Raw genomic sequence first — 24,663 nt, forward strand, 5'->3', positions numbered from 1 at the left:
TGCCCCATCCGGTTCAGGAATCTGGTTTTAAGTTGATTTGTAAAAGTTGCAGGTAGCTGAGAACAATTCTGTTAGAGCTCTGGTTTCTGTACCAGTAAGTACCCCTGCCATTCCACTATATTTTGATATGGGCCTGGCCGATTTGGCTCAATTGAAGCCCTTGTTGTTTTGGATCCGTATCTGGTTGATTCATGGATTATAGGGAAACCTTGAAAGATCTGCTATCCCATAAGGAAGCAGCAAAGATCTTGTGGTTAAGTTTTATACAAAGGTGGTGTACGAAATTGGGATTATTTAGAATTTAGGAAGCGCCACAGTGTATCTCTAAAGGGGACACAAGACTTTTGAAAAAGTTTTTTGGGGCTTAACATGAATAATAATATAAATACTGAGACAATAGGGCATTTGACTAAACAGTTTTTGGTATTCAAAGCAATCTTGGCTTTTGAACTCTATTTGGATCTTATTACTCCATTACTGGCCAAGAGCTTCGGTGTGAGGTTTAGACTTGGTAGTTTTCCAATGAAAGCAGTTACATTAAAGTGGCAAGGAGGTCCAGCGTCTATAGTGTGCCCAGTTTGTGGTTCAGCCCCCGAAACAATAGATCGTGTACTACTGGATGCTCCGGGTACTGTGATCTACGTAGGAAATGGCTTTGTCCATCAGGTCTAAATTTACCCACTGTATTGATGCCCAGCATAGATTGAGGTCCGATACATCAATTCCAGTTGCTTTTTGTTTAATGTCTGGATAAAGCATTGGAAGCTAAATAAATAATTCACATCAAGGTACTTGGGCTCCCAGACTGTGATACGTGCAAAAAATGTTACTATATCTGTATGCACTTTATTGATAATTGGTCTATGACCGAAGTTTTAGGCATAGGCGTCAAACTTGTTTGAACGGTATTTTATAGATTAACTTAGTGTTATTATAGTTGTGTATTTGTTGATGAGACCAACATTGGTCAATTGTTATATGGAGTTATTTAAGTTATCGTAGTAGAGTATTTATTAACTGCAAGTATAAGGCATTACTAATACAATATTACATTGCATATACTTTTTGGTAATTATTACCTAACGGTAACCAGAATGATATTGATAAACAATTATTTCCATGGTTTCTCCCATAGAAAGATCAATTAGTGAGGGACACATGATGTGTATGTTTAAATTGATAAATTTGTTAATTTTTTGTGTAGATATCCTTAGTGGAACTGGCATCTTGCATCTTACAATGATTTTATTTTTTGACTTTTAAGGTGGGTTTAGGTGTACAATTTTTTATAGTTTTAACAGTGAGATTTTTATATGCACTACAGAGGGATGAATTATGTAATACGATATATGTTATTAACTTTGATAGTCTAAGTATCGAATAATGTTTTGGAACTGGAAGTAGACAAGGATTATCCTAGGGTGTGGTAGTGTGACATCAACTCGGAAACAGCATAACAATGCATTGGTCTACTTTGTATTATGAAATCTATGACTCATCTAGAGACTAGGGGCTTAATTTAGAGGGCAATATCAATGAAACCCTCAATATAAATATACAAATCACTGTCCACACACCATGTACATGTTTTGATTCCCCTATGCCCGCCTCACATCCCTCTGGCCCCTTGCCCCCACTATATTGGCATCAAAACAGCTCTTGGTTGCACCACAGACCATACTTTTTGGCCCCTGGGAAAATGTGTGAGTACCCATCATTTACACTGCACCACATGGTGTGCCCTTCATCTTAAAGGACTCGGGCAAGGAAGGGAATAAAGGGATAATGCACAGGCAATCTTCATTAGTCGGATTCGATTTTCCACTTTCCAGACATTACATTTTTCCTTGCTTCTGAAAATGCTATAAAAGTTCACCGAGAGACACAAAGTAGAAGAGGTTTTATCTCGTGGCTTGGCATATTGGACAGGCCTCGGGTATGGATTATTTTCTAGTTAGTGTTTGCAGGAGCAAAATATACAAATGTCTCGGGAGGAGACAATGTAACTAACTAACACAGTAAAGGATGGGAAGGGAGGGAAAACTAGAGTAATATCACTTTCACCCTACGTGTAAACTCCTTATATAAAAGAGACAGATTCCTCAATACTTTCAGAAGGAAATCATGCCTGTAGTGAGAGAAGTCTAATTTTTACTTCAATACTAAGAAGAATTAAAAAAAACAAGGCATATGTTTGAGGATCGACAGCACTACTCTAAAACAGTAGAGACTGTTACCTGGATATCTCTCGAAGATAAACTGTCTGCATGGCTTTCTTCAAATGTGGTTCAATGTTCTTCCAAAGTCGCCGTGTGTCATTTTCCTTCGCTGCAAGAACAAAATGTTAATACAGAACTACAAGCTAAACCAGGATTATTAATTATTTATAGGAACAATCCTTACCTTCTCCTTTAAGCACTGGTTCACAAAATTTAGGAAATGTGAGTGCTGCCTGAATAAGGGAAAAAAAGTGAATGGTTAGTTGCATAGCTGAGAATGTGAGTTTTAGATTGCCTTTTCAGATGCTGAAGGAAGCATATTCTCAGAGTGACATTTTCCTTTTTCACGTTACCATCACAATACAAAGCTCTCCAGGAAAACGCACGTCTCCAGACATACTTAACATTCTTCGGTCATAAAAACATACTGCTCAATTCTGTGCATCTGAAAAGTAAAACAAAGGCTGCCTGACAATATCAGCACCGCCAGCTGTCCACTTTTGTAATTTACCTGTTCAGATACCTAAACGAATTTGCCACCCTCATGGCACCACACCAGCACAAAGTGAAACAACCTTCCCTTAAACAGTGGAGGTGCATATGAACTGCCACCACATGCCCCTCTCCTCTTCGGGATGGTTGGTAGTTGTTTGTTAAATAGGTCTCTTGCAATGATAAAATTAAAATATTGGACAGTCAACCAGCAAGAACAGAGACCCAGAAAAGATGGCTTATGGACTGAAGTTAGGACTGTGCAGACCAATGAATCAGAAAATATGACATTCCAAAATATCCCTCTATCTTAGAACAGTGGAAGAGTTTTTTTTTTTTTTTAACTACACAGTTTTCCATATTACTGTTAGTCTGACATATCCACTTATAGCATCTTATGTTAGCGGACATCTTATGTTAGCTGACATGGCGCCCGCTAATCTATGTGCATTTGATAAGAGTCTTTTTGCAGGATGTTAACATGCAAAGTCCCCACAACACTAATAGCTGATTTAAATATCATATGAACTCCCGTCCATGAAAGTACAATGTTTATTTGCATCAACTATAACATTTCCTAAGAGATGATGTACATAGCCCGATATATATGTGGTATCTGTTTTTCTTCCCACAGGTCCACTTTGCCCAAAGCACGCAAGTTTTCAGACCAACGGGCAATTATATGAGAGTGTTGCACACAGAGGCTAGCACAATATGAGTAGAGACATTAACAAATAGGTGCCTCCCTGTGTAGGACAGTGAGAAGAATAGGGTTCTGAAGATATGCAGCTGCACATAGGGAGGTAGTCTGCCATGAAACCACAGAACGATTAGGGTTCAATTGTACCTCACATTTCTTTTAACCTTGACATGAAGATCCACAAAATGAACATTCAAATGTAGGAATTCATAGTCAATTTTAGTATTTACATTTTTTTGTTAATTGCACGACACCCAACATTATCACTAAAGCACTACCACGGATCACGGGCAGTAAAAAGTTCCTTAACTAAAAAATAAAAACAAAGCCACTTTTTGCACGGGGCCTGCTTGGCATTGCACTGCTGGCCTACTATGGAGCTGAGTCCATTATGAAACATGCCACCTATGTTCGTGACAGTTCATGTTCCTGAACATAGAATGATCTAAGTAGACCTGTTAGACTAACAGGAATATAGATAATACTGTATGAAAAAAACTTTACCAGAGTTCTAGGATAGTGGGTTGTTCTGGAACGTCATTTGTTTGATTTTCTGGTTAGCAGAAGGAGGATGCTGAAGACCAATTCCAATGTCCTAGACCCCACCCCACCCCTCCTCTTTGGTTGTATGTTTGGTTCAAGAGCAGTAGTTCAGCTGCAGGGTTTTAATTTGGATACTACATTTGATCTTCCCAGTTGGGACGTCTATTATACAGGGATTAATTCATACAGAACTACAAACACTCAGTTTTGACTATGATACAATTGCACCTATTTTGCCTACATTACTCCTATTAGGTGACAGTACTGGCCAGATATCAATCCAAATACAAGATGAATGGGAGGGAACCACATAAAAGAAAAAAACAGGTGAAAACAGCACTACACGGATTAATAATGACATAATATCTGAGGGCTAACAGCATCCAATGGACTGATCATAACAAAAGCACCCCAATTATTCCCAGACGATCCATATTTAAGAGTGAATGGTTTCCATATAGCCTGGCAACGCACCCCAGATTTATTCATACTCATAATTAATATGGCAAAAGACTCTCTAATGCGATTTTCGTGAAAATCCAAGTAGCTGAAATCGCACTAAAGACATCAATACAAATAACATCCTCATACACAAAAAAATCTATGAGATTAATAAGGAAAATCAAAAAGAACAAGGAACATCTGACACAACCAAAAATAACTACTCTGAACAAGGATATCAAAAAATAAGAGAAAAGGGGTATCCATACACAAGTACCAATTATCAACTGCACAATCTGCAATCAACCACCACACATCACAAAAAAACAAGACCACAAAGGTGGTCCTCAAGTTCTTACGAATGTAGCAGCACAGGACTACCTATATATTATGGACCGTAGATGAGGTTATACTTCACTCAAAAGGGCCCACCTTTTTTGATAGCACCTATTGGAGTACCACACAGAGCAATGTATCCAAACAACTATTTAAAATGTTTACGAAGAGGCCGGGTCACAGGAGGAGGCAGGCCACAAAGAAAAGATGCTCAAGTACGTTTGAAAGAGGAACCCAAGATGGTTACGAAACCGGCGGTGAGAAGCTATGCCGACCACAAGCAGAACCTGATAATAAATCCTGACAGGGTGCAACTCCTAAAGTAGACACTTTTAAAAAGTCTGTAATTTTCAAAGACAAAGCTCATAACATTAGAGGATAATATGGGGCTACGCCACCTTTAACCCGCTAGCAGCAATAACTCCAGCTGAAATGTTGACATTGGTACAAGCAGTCTTGAAAGATATTGAAATTAACCATGCTGAAATATATAACAGCATGACCAGAGAAGATTACAAGGCACTATCCTACCGTGCCTATGAAGACAGCATAACTATAAAATCAGCCAATAAGGGGGGGGCACAGTGATCATGTCAAACAGTGACTCCTAAATAATACCAGGAATTACAGACTACTGACTAGCAGTCCTACAGACGAAATTGACACATCCCAGAACACCATATTTTTTGTAATTTACCCAAAGTCCATAAAAGAAGATCCCACCATGAGGCCAACCCATTGTAACAGACATTAGTTCTCTGCTAGATTCCTTGTCCTCCTTTTGTAATTTCTTTTAGGAACTATTAGTTAAAAGACCCAAAAGAATAAAAGATTGACAACACTGATTATAACTAGACGTGAAGGCTCTTAACTCCAGCACCCCGCTGAATAAAACCATGAGAGTGATTGAAGAACTACTGAGGAATACTAGCGGACAATAAATGAAATTAGTTACTTAGCTGTAAACTCCAGTTCTCCAACATTGGCATCTTTTACTTATTTAAAAGCAACCCTTTCTCCTCCCCAGTCAGAAGCTCATCCAATATCATTCTCACACTTGTGCTTTGAAATTTAAGCTTAAACTTCCACCTCATTGGCTAAAGTTTATTTTTCTTGTTTTTAAATTAAGTGGATGGGCTATCAAACATACAATGTTGTTTCCGGCTTATGGCCATTTTACATTGTATGCTACTCCGTGCTTTCTGAAGTAATTACACCGCGAGGGAAGCCATAAGGCTTCCCCGCACTGCCAGATAGCCCCTAAGGGTATTTTTATAAAATGTATATTTGTTTAAAAAAATTAATACATAAACAAATATGGAGAGACCACAGAGGAGCCCATAAGGGCTCCCCTGCAGCCCCAGATAGCTTCTAAAGGGCTAGGGAAAAAAACATGCCTCAGTGTGAGGATTGCTAGACCTTCACACTGAGTACTCGAGTACAGCCAGACTCACTTCCTTTTTTTTTTTTGTACAAATTAGTTTTATTTAAAAAAAATGAGAAATGTATTTTTTAAAATCTTAAATTGTTAAATCATACAAAGCCTAAAAAAAACTCTCCCTCTCACTTTTCTCTGACTCTCAATTTCTCCCACTCACACATCTGCTCAGACTCACGTACCCACTCACAGACCGATTCAAACAGTTACACAGCCACTCACAGACCCACTGACAGCCTCATGCACCGACATCCCCACTAAAACACTGATGTACACACTCATACCTAGTCAGACACTCTCACCCCCAGATACACCCTCTCACATCTATTCTGACACCAAGAGGCCGAGACCAACTTCAGCTGCGCACGGCCAAAGGGCATGGGGTTGGGTGGTTTGGCAGTATTGTGTAACTGCGGGCAGGTCTTGCAGGCGACCTCCAATGCGCACCGGCGAAGGCCGGGCATGGTGCAAGGTCTGGTGTTTATAGGGGGTTAATCTCAGGGCCTGGCTGCAGGCCAAGACCTGTGCCCAACTGTCACAGCACATGGCCAAAGGTCGTGGGTGACGATTGGATTAACGCGTAGTGATAAAAATGACTAAACGTAAAAAAAAAACAAAAAAAACAAAAAAACATAGGTGGTGATCCCCAAGGCAGAGAAGGGCAGTGCAGCTTCCCACATATCAATTACATTCTGCACTGGGGAGTCCCCCAGGCAGTGGGGGGTGCGTTCCCCCACCTATAAATTATAAGCCCCCGGAAGGTGGCGGTCCCCAGGGCAGCGCAAGAGGGCCAGGCATCCATCTCTCCAATGAATGGGGAAAAACATGTTTTGGGAACTCCCTTTTTTTCCTCAGATTCCCCTGGACGGATCACCCCAAAACTTATCAGGGAGCAGCTGACAGGACTGACATTATTTTGGAAAGTTTTGGGAAGATTCGTCAAGCGTCGCAGGAAGATATAGGTAAGTAAAAAATGCTTCTTATATAGAAACCAGGTCCTAACTGTAACTACCTAGTGGCGACCAAAACAGAAGAGAAAACTCTGGGTAATTCCCAAATTAAGGTGGAAAGCAGCTCCAGTAAGGAGCACCCTGCAACACAAGCGACACTCTAGATTTCCTCACATCAAATTTCTTTTTCTAGCAAAGTTTTAAAGCATAAGATTGGCACATTGCCATCCACACTGAGCAAGAAAGCGACAAAGTATTTTGCCATTTGTACAGCAAAATCTTTAAGCACAGGATTGGCCCAGTGCCACCCTTGCCAGGCTGTTAAATGACCAAAGCCTTTCACCACTCCAGGCACAGTATTACAGATTTGGACTGGTAAAATCCATCCAAGCCAACCTGAAATGAGCAAAACCAACCCCTGACATGTGTTTCGATGTCATCACATCTCTTCAGAGAGGTTCAGCTTTGTCCAGACGCAAGGGAGCACCCAGTACAAGTCAAAACAACACCCTTTCAGGTTTGGAGTGACACATAAATTATGCAAAACAGAATATAGAACTCTGGGTAGTTTCTAAATGTAGGTGGAGAGCAGCTCCAATAAGAAGCACCCTTCAATACCAGGGACACTCTAGATGTGCACACCTCAAATGTCTGTTTTTCTAGCATTGTTTTTAAGCAAAGAATTGGCACAGTGCCTTCCACACTGAACTAGAAAGCAACAAAGTCTTCACACTGAGCACTGAGGGTTTGAGCCCAGCTGGACTCATTTCCCCCTTTTAACATTTTTTTTTACACTATAAAGGTTTAAATATAAAATAAAAAGTGATTTTTATTATTTTTAAATAAATGCATTTTAATTTTTAAATTAAACAGAACTGTCATTCTAAGTATATCAAACAAAGCCTAAAAACGTTTATCTCTGTCCTCTCGTTCTCTTTCAATCTCTCTCCCACTCACAGACCCACCGAGACCCTTACGAACCCACTCAGGCCCACCGAGACCCTTGTGCACCCAATGAAAGACCCAGTCAGACCCTCATGTATCCACTCAGACATTCACACACCGACTCACAGACCCACTGACACCCTCATGCAGCCACTCAGAGACCCCCGTACATGACACACCCACTAAAGCACTGATGTATGCACTCTCACACCCAGACACTGTCACAGCCACTCTCATCTCCAGCATGCACAGCATGGGGTTGGGTGGTTATGTGGGTTGGCCGCAGGGACTGGCTGCAGGCCAGCCCTTGCGGACAACCCCACCCTTGCAGGCAACCCCTGCTGCGCACAGGCAACGGACGTGCACAGTGCTTATAAGAGGTTGGCTTCAGGGCCTGGCCCCAACCGCTGCCGCGCACTGCCAAAGGCTGTAGATAGTGGTGGCTGGATTCACATATAGTAATGAAAATTACTATACGTTAAAAAAATGCACATTTATTGAAAAAGACAAATATTACTGGGATGTTCTAGTTAGGAAATAGAAATAATAACATAGAAATTCACTTTATAAAAACAGGGACATTATAGTTAGGCTCACATTTTAAATGTACGAAACCATAAAAAATTCACCAGTTACAGTTAGTTACCTCAAGTAATTAACTTGTGCCCTAAGGTAACTATAACTTGCGCCTTCGCCATGCAGTGCTAATTACCCCACAAATTACGGCACTCATGACATTTTTGCAACATCATTGATAATGTAATAATTGCAGTAATAATTTTGACAAAACAAAACAAAAAAAAAAAAAAACTGTGCATGGCAGGGGGGGGCAAGTTATAGTTACCTTGGGGCCTCAACACACTGAGGATCAGAGGGGAAGGAAGAAAGGCAAAAGAAAAGATCTTTAGACCAACTGATCGAAAGGGTATTGCCCAATGTCTATGGATGCTAAAATCTGATTTCAAAGAACAGGCATTTGATGTTGCTCAGAGTAGCAAACACATTGATCATGGGGCGAGCCTGATGACTTGTGACAATTCCTGCTTCTGGTCTAGTTCCCACTTGAGACAATCTGAAAACTGTCAAATGAGTGCATCCACCTGATCGTTATGGCAACCTGACAAGTGCCACAGTGATGTCGATCTTGTGAAAAATGGCTTAATTCCACAGACTCCGATCCTCTTCTGAGCGGGAGCGGGACCGTGTCCCTCCTTGCTTGGCTACATAGAACACAGATGTTGTGTTGTCCGCTCCGACTAGGAGTAGTTGACCTATTTGTCTGGGAGGGAATACTTGCAGACCTAGACATATGGCACTGAGTTCCAAGATGTGAAGTGCCTTTTCCGCATCTGAACAAAGGCCTTTGTTTGAGAGCTCCTGCGGGTGAGCTACCTTATCTGTCCACGCATGCATCCGTTGAGGGTATCATCCGGCTTGATACAGGCAGGAAAGAAAGCCCTGCATTCAGACTTGTTGGAAGGATCTACCACCGCAACACCTGCTTCAGCTTCCTTGTCGCTTGTACTTTATCTTCCCAAGCCCCTTCTCCTCGCTTCTATTGCAAACCCAGCTCCTATTTAACAGGCCTCATGGGAAGTCAGCATTAAGCCCAACAGGGATTTGTAACGTCTCACTTACCGACTTTTGTAGAGATGCATATGGTCACAGTTTGTAACTTTTTCACCCTTTCTTGTCCTCCGAATCAAAAAGCTTTTCCCAGCTATGTGTCAAGTAACACACTCAAGAACTGGGTCCTTGTTTATAGTGGAAGGATGTAGACTGTGTTCGAGACACTACTACTGCACCAACAAGGACATAAGTGAGTTCTCCATCCTTAAACATAGCTCTTGTTGTGTCCTTTTTATCTTCAGGGATGAGTTCAAGCGATGGACCAATATCATGCCACATGTGGCATTTATAACACCCTACAATGCCCAATATGTTGTCTGACTTGATAGAGGTCCCTGCCATAGGTGAAATTATTTTACCCAAGTTATCTAAACGTTTACTATCTCTGTCTGGCAGGCTGGAGGATGGTGTAATCAGATTTTTTAACCTTCTTTGAGTTGCTGAAAAGATAAAACAATCCTGTTTAGTATATCCGGTAAGACATGCTGGAGCTGTTTCTGGAGAGTTATACCACTTCCAAAGGCGAAGTATCACAGTTGGAACAGTCGCAGGACCCTTCATTAGCTTTAGACCTTCTGATCAGAGAAAATCTAAAATTGGTATTGTTCTTACAGACTTCTGTGATTGTGCCATAAAGTTGTAAAAAAACAAAAAAACATTTTTAAGGTGTGGAATTCATTGGTAGTTGAACTTTTTTGCAGCTCTTTCCATTAGAGAAAAATCTTGAAATGTTTGCTACTCCTATGGAAAAGAGATTTAATCCAATTCCCTTGGAATAAAAACATCCCCTGCAACATCATGTACCCCATCACCTTGTGAAATTTCACCCTCCTTCTCATCCATATCAAAATATATGGAATTATTGGCTCCATTATTATCCATTTCTTTAGACGTTGGATGGACCAATTTTTTTTTTAACCGTTCTGGGAGATGGCTCTCTCGGTGCTGGAGGAGGAGGCAATGGTGACTCATTAAGGAGCAGTAGTAGGTAAAGGATTACATTGTGGAAGTTGATTATTAGCTGGTTGCTGCAGCAGTAATTTTTGGCATGTTTCCATCATCCGTTGCAACGCAGATGAAGGGCCACAGGCACTTCTTTGTCTGCTTCTTCTATAAGACTTTGAATTATGAGGAATATGATCCTGCTGGTAATCATATTAAGCATAAAATACATTTTCTTCCATGTCCTACTCAAAAATCCAGAAAATATTTCACCATCAATTGGACTGGACTATAAGCAGTTTGCGAGGCAAATCACTACCCTCTTCCTGCTGATTAGATTGTAAAATCTGAGCAGGTAAGAATGACGCATGTAATGGTAAAAATACTGGTTCAATAAAAAACTGCTGCTGACTGTTGCCGGCTCCACCATGACTGTTGACTCGTGTGCAGTCACCGATGGTGTGGGGATCACATTCAGAGGGGTTGTTGACAGCAAGCTTGCCGCCAACACAGCTGCCTCTGCCAACTGCAGAGGCGTTGAGGAAAATGATGGTCTCGTCAATGCTGAGTGATAATTGTGATTTCGAATATTTTTTTTCGTAATAACAGGTTGGTCCTCTAGGACTGACGTAGGCTGAGCAGACTCCTTTGAGGATCGTTTTACATGTTCCAGGTGGCTTCAAGCGCTGTACCAAACAGGCTCAATTCAGGAAACTGAATAAGTCTCCTTTTTTGCACTGCCTTCGTGAAGTGCTTGGAGGGGCAATTTTCATAGAATTTTCCATAATGAGGTGCCATCTCCCTTAGGAGGAGGAAAATTCCCTTTGGCCATCAAATACAATACCAAACTCCCTGCTCTATCCGTTAGGGTCTTAGCTGTAAAGGTCTTACAAATATCTAATTTAGCTGCCTTATGACCGAGATGAAGGCAATAAATTAAGTGAAAATGATGATATCTTAATACCACAAGACGAGCAGGGTTTGAAAAGGGACTTCTGTTAGCTATTGTGACAGTTGGTGACAGCTGGCTGTCTAACAGAAAGATCTCCCTGGTATAGAAATTGAGACAATTCTCCTAAGGACAACTCACAGTACTATAGTGCTGACGATAGGGCTGGTTTAAATACAGGGCAGATCACAACAGATTTAAGGTTCACTGAAAGGTCAGAGCAGAGGTCTGCCCCGGGCCTCCCTCATGACGTGCAGTAGAAATCTAATCAATTGTGGCCTCTGGGTGTAGGACACCTTAAGCCTCCACCTTACTGGTTGAAGTTTGGGTTATTTCAAATGAGGTGGATGTGCTACAAAATACACGTTGTTTTAGGCCTATGGTCATTTTACACTCTATACTGCTATTTCAATGTACCAGAGATTGTTTTCCAGCCTGTTAATGGGGATTGATTCAAGTATGTGAATATATAAAATATCCAATACCGGAGAACTCTCTTCCTACAAGTACAAGATAAATCAATGGGAAGCACTTCTGCTCCTAGCCCAGTAGGCCTGTACATGTACTTTTTCTAAATGAATTCAATATACCCAGAAAATAACATGTACAAAGATTACATTGCCCTTGGGCGTGGATACATTGATGACATCCAAATCATCTTAGAGAGTATTTACACCCTTTTGAAATGTGGTTCAATGAACTAGACCCATACTTGAGGCTTACCAGATTGCACATCTAGACCTAGAATTAAGCAGAGAATGGAAAAATTAACACTAGAACATACAAGAAAAATCCATGGATATGAATGGGCTTCTACAGTTTAACAGCTACCACTCTTCTGCTCTACAGGAAAACTTTTCATATGGCCAATTTCTTCGCTTATGTAGGAATTGTAGTCATTTTGAAAACTATAAACAGACCCAAGACTGGCTATAAAAACTACAGGATAGGAAATATTCTGATAGAATCACACGGAAGTCTATGAAAAGAGCAAGTAACAGGGAACCTCTTCTTGAACCCCACCCATCAGTCAACTTTTGAGAGACTAACATGTGTAACTTGAGGATTATTCTGGATTGTCACATTTTATGGTTAGTTGATTAGCATAGGGAGGATACGAGACAGATTAATTCCAACCTCCCAGCCCATCCCCTTTTTTTGTTGTATGTTTAAGATGTTAGGACTGCCTATTACAAGACAAGATGACAATTTACCAGACTTTTTAGAAAGAAGAAATCGTATATGCATGTTGACTTAATGGATAAAAGTGTAAGTGGCTCACTTAGATGATGAAAGATGTCCGGCACCTGCCTAAATAAAACAAATAAATGTAAGCACAATGGCAGGTGTTCTCCACATTTTATTCTACTTTTCTAGATTCGTATGGTATTTTTCTTGTGTTGTGTTTTCACTTTATTTCCATGGAAGTACTGCATAAATACTTTACATTTTGCATTTAAGTTAAGCCTGAATGCTTTTGAGCCAAGCTACCAGAGTGTTAAGCCGAGCCTTATTAATGACTTTGTGGTTCACCCTGACAGGGGTAGTGGCTGTTGCTTGGTTGTGAGGAATGTTTTTATTCCTCACAACCAACAACCCAATTTCTCTCACACTGACTGTTATCTTGGATTGCTCTTGTTCAGAAAATCTGTTTCAAAATGGCCAGTCAGGTGCACACCTACATCATGACATTAGCCACCGTGGAAAAGGTTTAAAACATTCCAAGCATTTCAAGATGCCCGCTGGTGGTTGATTTTAGGCAGACAATCATACGTCATGATGATCACTGCAATATCTACTTACTTTGTCAACAGCTTTTTTGTTTTAATATTTTTATTTGCATTTGTTTTGTATTTAACATCTTTATTTATTTTACAGCACCAAAGTGAAAAAAAACTATCATTATTGCTATGAGTGTCTGTGTCGAACAAAATAAGACTGCATCCCCACTCTAACAATTGCAGCTTGGTATTTACTTCTCACACATGAGAGCATATTGCTTATGTTTGGATCCAAGCACATTGCTCCGATAATCTACATCTTCTGGTACCAGAGAGCATATCACAACACACATCACTACTTCATGATTTTCCATTAATACCTGCAGCATATGCCCAGAGATTGCTAGATCTTCCACCGCTTTTCATCTGTCTTGTTGGACTTTGAGATTCCCCTGCCAGTGCCTATTCAGCAACATCTTTTACTTTGCATTTGTATTAAAATAGTAAGGGAGTGTATACATGTAGCAAACTGGGCAGACGCCCCCACTTTTTGCCTCCATTTCAACTGCCAGATGCTGTGGTTTTTTACCTGTTAGTATACTGAGGCCTGCTAACCAGGATCCAGTACCAGTGCACTTTCCCTTAAAATTGTATGTCGAATTGCACAGACCAATTGACAAGCACCTTACCAGTCCTGAAAGGCCCCAGTAAATGGTACCCAAGGCAAGGATGGTAAAAAGGGTACCAGGGCTACAGCACTCCCCCATGTAAACGAGAGACTGCAGGGCTGCCATGTCAGCCTGAACATGCAGCCTGCTGCTCAAGTGAGACTATGCCCACACCAGGTGCAGGCAGAGTACCCTGTTACTGCCCATGGACAGGTCAGTCACCCCTAAGGCAGGCCCCTTCTAGCCCAGGGTGCACTGTTCCATGAGTGGGGGCATATGTGCCTGGCACATATGCCCCCATGCTGGCATTTAAACTGCAATGCTGGCCCGAGTTACCGGCTGTTCGTTGGATAACATGGGTTGGCATCTGACCACTGCTCAGATGTCCAGCTCTGCAATGGCCCAGCCAAATCCTGTTGTGTTTGGTATCAGACACTGTGCATTTAAACCCTAACACGATGCCCATGTTTAGGATTAAAAAAGCAGGTGCCCAGGTGGCACCTTTAGAGGGTGGCCACCAAGTTACCCAGTCCTGTACTGTTTTGGTGGGTGCTCCAGAGACGCTGCTGCCATAGACAGAAATCTGACCTCCTGCCAGTGGTGCTAGCACCTTGGCAGGACACAAGAGAAAGTGCCTGGGCAGGAAGGAGGTCACACTTTCTCCCTTCCAGGTTGGCTAGTGAGAAAAGCATCAGGGTGGTGAGCCTCAAAGGCTTCAACCTCCTTTGATGTTCAAGTAGTTGTCCCCCAGGTAGAGGGCAAAGCATTCCTGCCCAGCCGGGCAGACAGGAAATTAGATATGCAAGAGGCGTGCACCTCCCTCAAACTAGCCACACCTGTGAAGGTGGGCTAGGATGAGTGCACAGCCAAGGAAGGCTTCTGACATCTTAGCAAACCCCTAGCGTAGTGGTTTCTGGGTACAAAGGGATGTACTCCCCACAGGAAGTCATCACTGCAGGGGCGTACTAGCTGCAGAGATAGTAGCCCATTGGCCACTATCCCTCACACCCTTAAACGCTCCCTAAACCAGGATTTCAGGGATGTTCTGTATTATGCTTAGGGTGAATGAGTCTGTGCCCATAGTGTATCGATCTTTTGGAGCAAGGGTGTACAAGAACGTATGCAGGGAACTCTTTTCTCACTGAGGTTTGTTACTCTGCTTGTCTGGTGGTGAAGCTCTGTAGCGAAAAATTGAAGATACTATACCTGTTAAGAATAAAACATAAGTCTGAGTGACCGAGGCTGAGCGCTTTTTGGGACTAGTTCTAGTAGGTTTGATCATGTTTGTAGACCAGGTCACAACAGATTCTGTAATGTGGCATCTGACTTAATATATTCATAAATAGCTGAAATTTATGGCATGTTTGGTGGTGATGACTAATTTGTTATATTTTTTCTCTATGAAACTAATTGTATTTTATAGTCATTTTCTCTCTATTAATAACCAGTCTTTGACAGTTGTAGAGTTCAGAGATTGGGAAGCTGTATTTTTTATTACTGATTCAGAGTTTACAGCAATGTTTTTTCCCATAAACTTGGTTAATGGTTAATATGCCAGCTTTGGTGCAGGTTTTTCATTATGAACACTGTGCAGCTGTCTTTCAATATTAAACAGGAGGCTACACTTCATCCATAATTCTTGGCAGTACATTTAACTTTGATGTTTATATTGATGGTTCTTATTGTTCTAGCTTTTCGTAGCTTTGGTCGACTACAAAGGAGAAAATCATTAGGAGAATTCGAGGTGAGAAAAACTTTCCAATTTGACCCTCAGCGGGTTCTCAGATCTGTTGGTTGTTGCTGCTACAAATATTCTTGAGAGAGTGTGATTAATATATTTGAAAATCTGAGAAGTTATCTTCACCCTCTTTTTCCCGTGGGATGTACTAAGGTGATACAGTAATAAGATGTTCAGTGTAATAAAAAAGAGGAGTGAATAAAAATGCCAATACATACAGAACAGAATACTGACCTTATCAATGAAACCGCTGGGTTCACTGTGCCAAAAGAACATTGAACAGACAGGACCATTCAATGGGGCTGAAGGCTTTTTCAGCATTAAGGGTGATTCCACACAATGTCCCTTCGTATTCTTCTTCGTCAGCCAAGGCTATGATGCTGGTAAAGGGTCTTGTTTTAGGTAAGTGATCTGCTAACAAAGCCTACCTGTTTAGCCTTGACTAGTTAGGTGTTAATTATATATAGGCAAGAGGATGGCAATTTTGCAAAAAAATTGTAATCAGTATTGATTAAAGCAATATGTCTTTAACTTTCGGTATCTTTTCCTCAATTTGGGAGTTCACAGGTGTAACTTGAGATGACAGTGCCTGTAGTTCACCGACCCTCTGGGCAGATGTAATTGCCATCAGAAAGGCTTCATTGATGGCAGGTATGAAGTGGCTGAAAGAGAGCATACATTAGAAAGTTAAGAACAAAGTTAAGGTCCCATTGAGGCTTAGTGAAGGTAGATGGAAGAAATGTGCTGAAGACCTGTAAGGAACCTATTCACAATAAGGGACTCTAAAAGGGACTTGCCCTGAGGTTCCAGCCATGTCTAGAGATGCAGGACCTCTTGTGGTGGTTTTGACCGTAAACACCTGCACTAGCCTTCTCTTGATGGAGGGTAGAATGGCATTCAATGCCTGACAGACCGCTCAAACTCCAACAGGTTGATGTGGAGTCAAGATTCCGCTAGAGTAGAGGCCTCTGTTCTCCACCTCTCCTAGATGGCGTCCCAAACCCAGCAGTGAAAAATCTGTAGATCTGAATGGGAAAAGTAGAGGGGTCTACTGGTGACCCGATCACGGTTCGTCAACCACCACTGCAGGTCTTTTACAGTGCTCTTCGAGATCGGAGCCATGTTGAAAGTTTTCCCGAAGCTGCGCCCATTGGAACTTCTGGTGCCATTGCAGAGCCTGCATATGCCAATGGGCATGCGTTACAAGCAGGATGCAGAAGGCCATGAGTAGCCTCAGAGTCAGTCTCACTGAAACAGTTGTCACAGCCCGAATATCCTGGACTCGACGTTTGCAAAGATAAGCCCAAAAATCCACTGTATCCAACTCTGAGGAAAGGTATCATCTGAAAAAGTGGTCAGGTGTGACTTCAGCACACCGATAGTGAACAGTGCAAGAGGTCTGCCATAGTCTGGAGGTGGGAGACAACCAGCTGGGGTGAGCCCACCTTCAACAGCAAGTCACCGAGATAGGGGAAGACTGGCATCTCTGATCTCCACAGATGATCTGCAACCACCGCCATCATATTGGTGAACACCTAAGGGGCAGTGGTAAGGCCAAATGGGAGCATGATGAACTAAAAATAGTCATGGCCTACTGTGAACCCCAGGTAATGTCCATGGGTAGGCAGTACAGGAATGTGAAAGTATGCATCCTGCAAGTCCACCACTACCATCAAGTCTCTCAGGTCCAGGGCAGACAGGACTTGAGCGAGCATGAGCATTCTGAATTTCTACTTTTTCAGGAAGAAACTGAGGCACAGATATAGGATAGGACGAAAGTAGTAGAAATAACAACCACGACCTACTTCGAAGGACGGCACACTATGGCTCCCATGGCCAAGAAAGCTGCCACTTCCTAGCAGAGTAAGGAGATGTGGACCTCAGTCAGTCTGTCGCAATGGGTGCCATTGATGAAGGGGTAGTCACAAAGCAGAGGAAGTGGCCGCTTTGGACATTCAGGAGAATCCAGCAGTCGGATGTTATCGACCTGCAGTAGCGCAGGTGAGGACGTGTCCTGCCTCCCACTTGATGCCTGTGATGGCTGGTTGGCACACTAAAGAGAATTGATGACTGCAGCTGCTGGGAAAGATGGGATGGGAGCGGGGGGGATAGAAGGAGGGGGGACTGGGATTGGTGGACTTGCCAACCTCTGGCTACCTGACCCACAAAGTCTGCAGCCCACACAAGGCCTGGGAAGCCTGGCTGGACTTGGAGCCACAGCATTCCTGACAACTTTGTCAGACTGGCCCCCAGGGGTAGGGTGGAAGGGGTAGAGGTGGGTGGGGAGGAGTCAAGTGTGAAGCACTGCTGCTTTTGTTACTGGGGGCCAATATTGCACCACCTATGCCAAATCAGCCCCCAGTAACAAAACCGGCCCCCACTGCTGCAAAACTGACCCCCACCCTTGCAGCCTCCCGGGAAAAATGCCCAATGCCAGCTACAGTGTGTCTGGCCCTGCTAGGAAGCATGCAATGGCAGGGTAGGTGTGTATAGCTATGGCTAGAAGCCCCTTCTGTGACCACAAAAGGCAGACTGGGGTTGGGAATGGCCAAAGGACCTGGCCATAGTTCAGCTGTCCTTGAAGTGTCCCAACACTACGTTCGCCTTGACGCTGAAGAAACGGGAATCATCAAAAGGGCATGTCCATGAGCGTGGCCTGGACATCCCCTCAAAAGCCACTAGTCCTAAAACATCATTAATAGCCTGGGAGAATATAGCTCTGGCCTCTTCTGAGACCATAGTAAGCAGCTGCACAACTGAGTCCTATTGGCCCCAAAGATATGCGGTGTTAATCGACCTCAGTGCCTGGCTGCAGGAAGAAACCTTTCTCAAGGTGACTGGATTCCCTGTCTGGTAGAGTGGTAGGTAACGTGCCAGAATTTACTCTTGAAGCGGAGGCTTGGACCACAAAGCTCTCCAAGGTAGGATGTTGGGTGAGGAAGTTGGGTCCACTGGGATGGGGCAACGGTGGCAAGGTCCAGAGTAGGATGTCCACACGGGCTTCATTAAACAGAAGGAGAGGTTTGGATGGGGTAACTCCCGGTTGAAGCACCTCCGTCTAGACATTCAGCTTGACTGCCACAGAGGGCAGCTGAAAGTTCAGGGTCTCGGCCACCCTCCTCGCCTCCATAGCAAATGAGGCTCCCTTCTCTGTAGCCACGGTAGGAGAGACCAAGCCATTATCTGAGGAGGTGGCCTGACCACTGCCATATGCGAGATCCTCACACCAGGTATCCTTGGTGACATTTTGGGGCTGGTATTCATGAGGGTCCAATGGCCCCTCCCAATCATCACCACGTCCTAGCCCATAGGAATAGGGCACAGGCTTCGGTCTGGAAGGAATGCCTCCAAACGGCATCAGGCGGCGTCCAACCGGCTCTGCATTGGAGTCCGGGGTGAGTATGGGTACGGCGCCAACAGCATCGATCCAGCAAATAAGACAGAACATGTCCTGGTGGAACTGAAAGAGGATGAATCCATGATTCTGGCACCACAAACAAAAGTGTTCCCACTTTAGCTTAAACTAGCTAGTAGAATACACTCCGGCTCGGCAAGAATTTCTTTAGAGTCTTTCAGGATATTCAGGCTTGCAAATTCATTGTGTTCAGGGGCCAAGCATGCTGGATCCAGATGAAGTAATTGGTTGTGGTTTATTGACAAAGTCGGAAAGAGCTTCAGGTGACTATGATGTTTATCCAAAAGCAGGATCAGTTTGGCGATCCAATACTACCTGGGCCATTTCAGGGCTATCAGAACTATCTGCACAGTTTTTGCTTCACTTTGTTCAGAATTAATTGAATTCACGAGATCAAGGGAAAAGCTTAAGCAAAGATCCAATGGCCATCTTATCAAAAATGCATTCCCTCACGATCCAGGTTGTAAACCCAAACTTACATAAAACCATAATTATCCGTTCGGATGAGTCACAAACCTATCTAGACTTAGTTTGTCTCAAAGAAGGATATTGTCTAGGGCAGCTTGCTTGAGCTCCCACTCATTATAGCTGTACCTTGTCCTGCTTAACGTGTCCCCTATAACATTCTTTATTCATGGGACATGCTCTGCTTTTACTTGCATCGTGATTTTCAGTGCCCATTTCCAAATCTTCTAACCTTCTCAAGACAGTGGTTGAGATCTTGTGCATTCTTTCTTGTTGATGTAGTGCATGGTGACGGTCCTGACCAAGGGTATTAGCAATGACGCTCCCTTGAATCTAAGGAGAAAAGCCTGTATGTTCAATGCAACTGCCTTGAACTCCAACATATTTATGTGAAGATTTTTGTGGTGTGGAGCCAATTTCCTCTTCCTTTGTAAATCCTAAAGGAGTGCACATCTTCCTTCTAGGGAGGCATCGTTTGTCACCACAAAAATCGGCAACAAGAGACAGGAAGCTCAATCCTATGGAAAGATGCTTGTCTTGAGTCCACCAAGGAAGAAAAGCCTTCATTGTTGGAAGAATCTGGATCATGTTCCCAAAAGAGCCAAGAGTTTGAAGCTGTTTGTCTAATTCCTCTTGCAGGGTTCGTAGGTGGAGCCAGGAAAATGGTACTAGAGGAATGCATAATGACATCATGCCTAGAACGGACTTGAATAGGTGAACTGAAATGGACTTTCTTTGCATCAGTCTTTCTAATAGTCTTTGCCCGTTTTCTCTGAGGTATGTTTTGTCCTGTACGGAGACTAGAATGGTTCCCAAAAATGTTATGGTTTTTGACGGATGAGGTGATGTTTTTGCGGGTTGAGAGTTAAGCCTAGGTTCCTAAATACAGAAGACAGGCAGTTGTCGATTTGATCGCTTCATGGAATGTAAGGGCTTGTATCAACCAATCGTCGAGCTATGGAAAAAGTTGATAACCTTTCTGCCTTAAGTGAGCTGCCAGAGGAGCTAGACATTTTGTGAAAAAAGGGAAACTGATCGGAGTCCAAATGGGAGGACTGTAAACTGATAATGTATGTCTGCTACTCTGAATCTTAAGAGCTGTTGATGCTTTGAGTGAATGGGGATGTGTTATGTTAAATCAATTTGTAGAGCACAACGTTTACCCGAATGGGTCTTGGTGCTAGCTAGATAGGAGCCACCATGCTCCCTGAAAAACAGCAATCTGGGATCTTTGGTGGGCTTACTCCTACTTGATGTTATACAGCCACGTTTTCACATGTTTCCTAAAGGGAAGACGACTGGGGGAGGATTTATCGGCAAATGACAGAGTATTCCAAGCAAGTGTAGTTCCATTGAAAAAGCTTCTGCCACCCCAAGAAATGCACCTAAACTTGGGGACCACGGCCAGCCTTGCCGAAGTAGAGCAGATGGACCTTGATGGAATGTACAAATGGAAGCAGTGTTTGAAAAAAGCTGGGCCAAGATTAAGAGCTTTGTAGGCAAAAGTACTTTAAAAGTAATTCTCTGTCATATATGGGAGCCAGTGTATTTTTTTTGTTTTAATGTAGGTGGAGATTGAGATATATTTGGGAATATTCAGCAATAATCGAGCTGCCACATTCTGCAGGATTTGAAGCTTGTTTAATAAATGCTGATGGGCCATTAGGAGCAATCTGTTACAATAATACAATTTGGCCATGACTAATGAGGTCACTAATAATTTTTTCAAACATTCAGGTATATAGGTGAGGATCTTTTTTATTGACCTGAGAATGAGAAAGGCAGATGAAGTCACTGCGTTGACATGCTCAGCATAAGACAGTTTATTATCAATGAGGCCACACAAGTTTCGAGCCTTTGACACAGGCTATGGGAGGGAGCCCAGCTCATATGGCCACCAGGAGGGGGTCTAGAAAAATGTCTAGGGTCCGAAAAGCGCCACCTCGGTGTTGCCCACATTTAAACTCAGTTTTCATTCATTCCGGTATACATAGACCACATACAGTCACAAAACCTGCACTCAGTCCTCATGTCATTGGCCAGAGAGACGACAATTCAAGTGTTGTCTGTGTAAAACATGATGGAAAAACCATGGGATCTGATTAGGTCAGCAAGCGGTCTGATATAAACATTAAAAAGGGTGGGGACTAAGCGAGGATCCCTGTGGATCGCAATGGTGAGAGAACAGAGGTGAAACAAAACCACGCAGATTTACCGGCTGCTCCCACTCAGTGAGAAAAGAACTCAGATGATCTCAGGCAAGGCGATTCATCAGCAGGCCAGGGTTTACTGTATCAAAGGCTGACAATAGGTCTAACAGAATGAGAACTGCACCCCCCCCCCCTCTTGATCAAGCGATGATCTAATCTCTGCTGTTGCATTGAGCAGTGCCACCTCAGTACTATGACCACTACGAAAGCCAAACTGTGTATGGTCTAGAATGTTATTGGAATTAAAGTCCATCAATTGTTTGTTGATACATTTTTCTACAATTTTTACAGATAATGGTAAGCTGGATATAGGACTATAATTGTTGCTGCTTTTAGGATCCAAATGAGACTTTTTTTATTTATTTTTTTATAAAAGAGTTTTGAGGCTTTCTTCCAGACTCTTGGAAAGGAGCCAGTTTTAAACATGAGTTGGAAGACATTGTGGAGTAATGGCACACCAGCAGCCAGTCTAGCAACTCAAGGTGGACAGGGGTCTTTATGAGACACAGATTTCACACTGGTTAGTAAGCCAATGATTCCCTCCTTAGACGGTAAGAAGAACTCACTAAGATGCTGGACATTTTAAGAGCGTATTAAATTGCCAGCACCAGCATTGGGTGTTGGCAGTAAGGGTGAAAAGTTATACACAGCTTCCGCTTTTGGTTGAAAGAAAGTAGCCAAACAGTTGCAGAACCCTTGAGTGATGTTTGAATGATGGTAAAGTAGTTAGTATTGTAACCGTTTGAAATAGCTCTTTGGTTGAATTTTTTGCAGCTTCAATTTTACTTGTGATATAAGCAGCTTTCTCTTTAATTATTGCTACTTTATAGTCCGCTAGACAACTCTTATACTTCATTTTTTCATCCTCATTATAATTAGCTCTCCACCTTCTCTCTTGGTGTCTACAGGCTTGTTTTAGTACCCCGAGTTGATCGGAGAACCCGGGGGCTGATGGACTGCCTCTTTCATTTTATCAATCTTGCTGGTGCCTGAGAAGTGGCAACGGCATTGAGCCAATCAGTATAATCAGCAACAGCTATATCCATAATGTCTGCAGTGGAAGGTTGCAAGTCCGTTAGTACTTTGTTTAAACAGTCAGGTTGGATTTAGCTTCAAGTTCACACAGTTATCATCCTGGATGACTCTGAGCACGGACTTTGACAGTGTAGTCCTTATATCAAATAAAGTGGCCCTATGGTCCGTCCTGGGCAATGGAAGAATCCCGATGTTGCCCAATTCAGTATTTTTTGTGAAAATACCATCTAAGGTGTGACTAGCTGAGTGTGTAGGGAAATATATCATTTGTGGAAGACCCAGGCCGAACATGGTCTCCAAAAGAGATGCTGTCTCAATATTGTCTAGGGCCTAAAGGTGGGAGTTAAAATCACCTAATACTGTATAGTTTGAGTCTACGATATCTGCCTAAATCAGGTTACCTGTTTCCTTATAGAAGGCAGGTCTGGGGCGAAGAGGGTGGTAAATAACCACACCACAGAAAGCCCAAAGTTGTAAAGAAAAAGCTAAAACTTCACATGCAGATGATGCTATTAAGTCGCACTTTACAGTTCGTTCAGTCTTATATATGACTGCTAAGTCACCGCCTCGTCTGCCCTGTGTATCTAATCTTTGGATAGCGTACCCTTCTGGAAGGGTTGTTAAGATATCCGGGGTGGAAGCTGCCATCTGCCCAAGTTTCTGTGGCAAATGCCACTGCTGGTTTAAAGGAATCCGGAAGTAAGTGGAGCTTTGTATTGTGCTTAACCCCTTCAATGCGGGCGACGGCCACTGGCCGACGCCCGCACTACCTCCCTGGTGCGGGTCACGACCAGTGGCCGACACCAGGGAGGGTGTTAATAAAATTTTTTTTTATTTTCTTATTTCTTTCCCCGGGAGACACGGAAGCTTCTGTGTCTACCCCCCACCCGCCCCTTTGTGACGTCAGCACGCCGGGAGGCGCGCTGACGTTACAAAGTTGTTTTCCCCATCGAAGCAGGAAGCAGCCTTGCGGCCGCTTCCTGCTTCGATGGGGAAAACGGCCTTCCTGAAAGTGTTTCCTGGCCCCCGATCGCAGCAGCACAGCTGCGATCGGGGGCCAGGAAACACTTTCAGGAAGGCCTCGTAAGAAAGGGGAGACTCTCCCCTCCAAATCCCTCCAGCCAGTGGAGGGATTTGAGGTGTGGAGAGATGTGTTCGTGTCGGGGGAGGTCGAGGATGAGTCGTGCTGCTGAGTTCTGGATGCGTGTAGTTTGCGCTCGAGTTTTAGAGTGGTGCCGGCGTAGAGGGTGTTTCCGTAATCAAGTCTGCTGCTGATGAGTGCGTGAGTGACAGTTTTTCTGGTCTCTGTGGAGATCCATTTGAATGTTTTTTTCAGTATACAGAGTGTGTTGAAGCATGAGGAGGTGAGAGCGTTGATTTGTTGGGTCATCGAGAGGGAGGAGTCTAGGATGATGCCGAGGTTGCGTGCGTGGTTGGCGGGGGTGGGTGCAGGGCCTAGCGTGGTGGGCCACCATGAGGGGTCCCAGGTGTTTTTGTGTGGGCCAAAGAGGATTATTTCGGTTTTGCTTGAGTTGAGTTTCAGGTGGTTGGCTGTCATATATATATATCACTTTTGTCAATAGGTGTGTGGTTTCCCTGGGGGGAAAAGGGTCAGACTTGTCTAGTGGCAGTTTTAGTGCCATAAAGAAGCACAGAAGGTTTATGTGCCTACTGCAAAGAGCAAATCTGTATTTTATGTAAATAGCTGAGTACATTAGTAAAGTCAGCCATTACCTGCGCTATAATACAAATGAAATGTATGTGCGGGGTGGAGGGCGGCTATGGAGAGATGAAGGGCACTTTTGCTGGGTGGTAATGAGGGAATCC

The 24,663-nt window shown here is 43.1% G+C and overlaps 1 protein-coding gene across 1 annotated transcript in view; it reads right to left on the reverse strand.

The window, feature by feature from the left end:
* Window positions 1-24,663, reverse strand: part of ORC5 (origin recognition complex subunit 5) — a 322,089-nt gene that overhangs the window by 186,637 nt on the left and 110,789 nt on the right. The window contains exons 7-8 of the mRNA XM_069229642.1: window positions 2,404-2,452; window positions 2,238-2,328 (exon numbers count right to left, since the gene is read on the reverse strand). Coding sequence (XP_069085743.1) covers window positions 2,238-2,328; window positions 2,404-2,452 — 140 coding nt within the window. The remainder of the gene's footprint in view (window positions 1-2,237; window positions 2,329-2,403; window positions 2,453-24,663) is intronic.

The sequence above is a fragment of the Pleurodeles waltl genome, chromosome 4_1 (genome assembly GCF_031143425.1).
Source record: "Pleurodeles waltl isolate 20211129_DDA chromosome 4_1, aPleWal1.hap1.20221129, whole genome shotgun sequence".
Classification (NCBI taxonomy): domain Eukaryota; kingdom Metazoa; phylum Chordata; class Amphibia; order Caudata; family Salamandridae; genus Pleurodeles; species Pleurodeles waltl.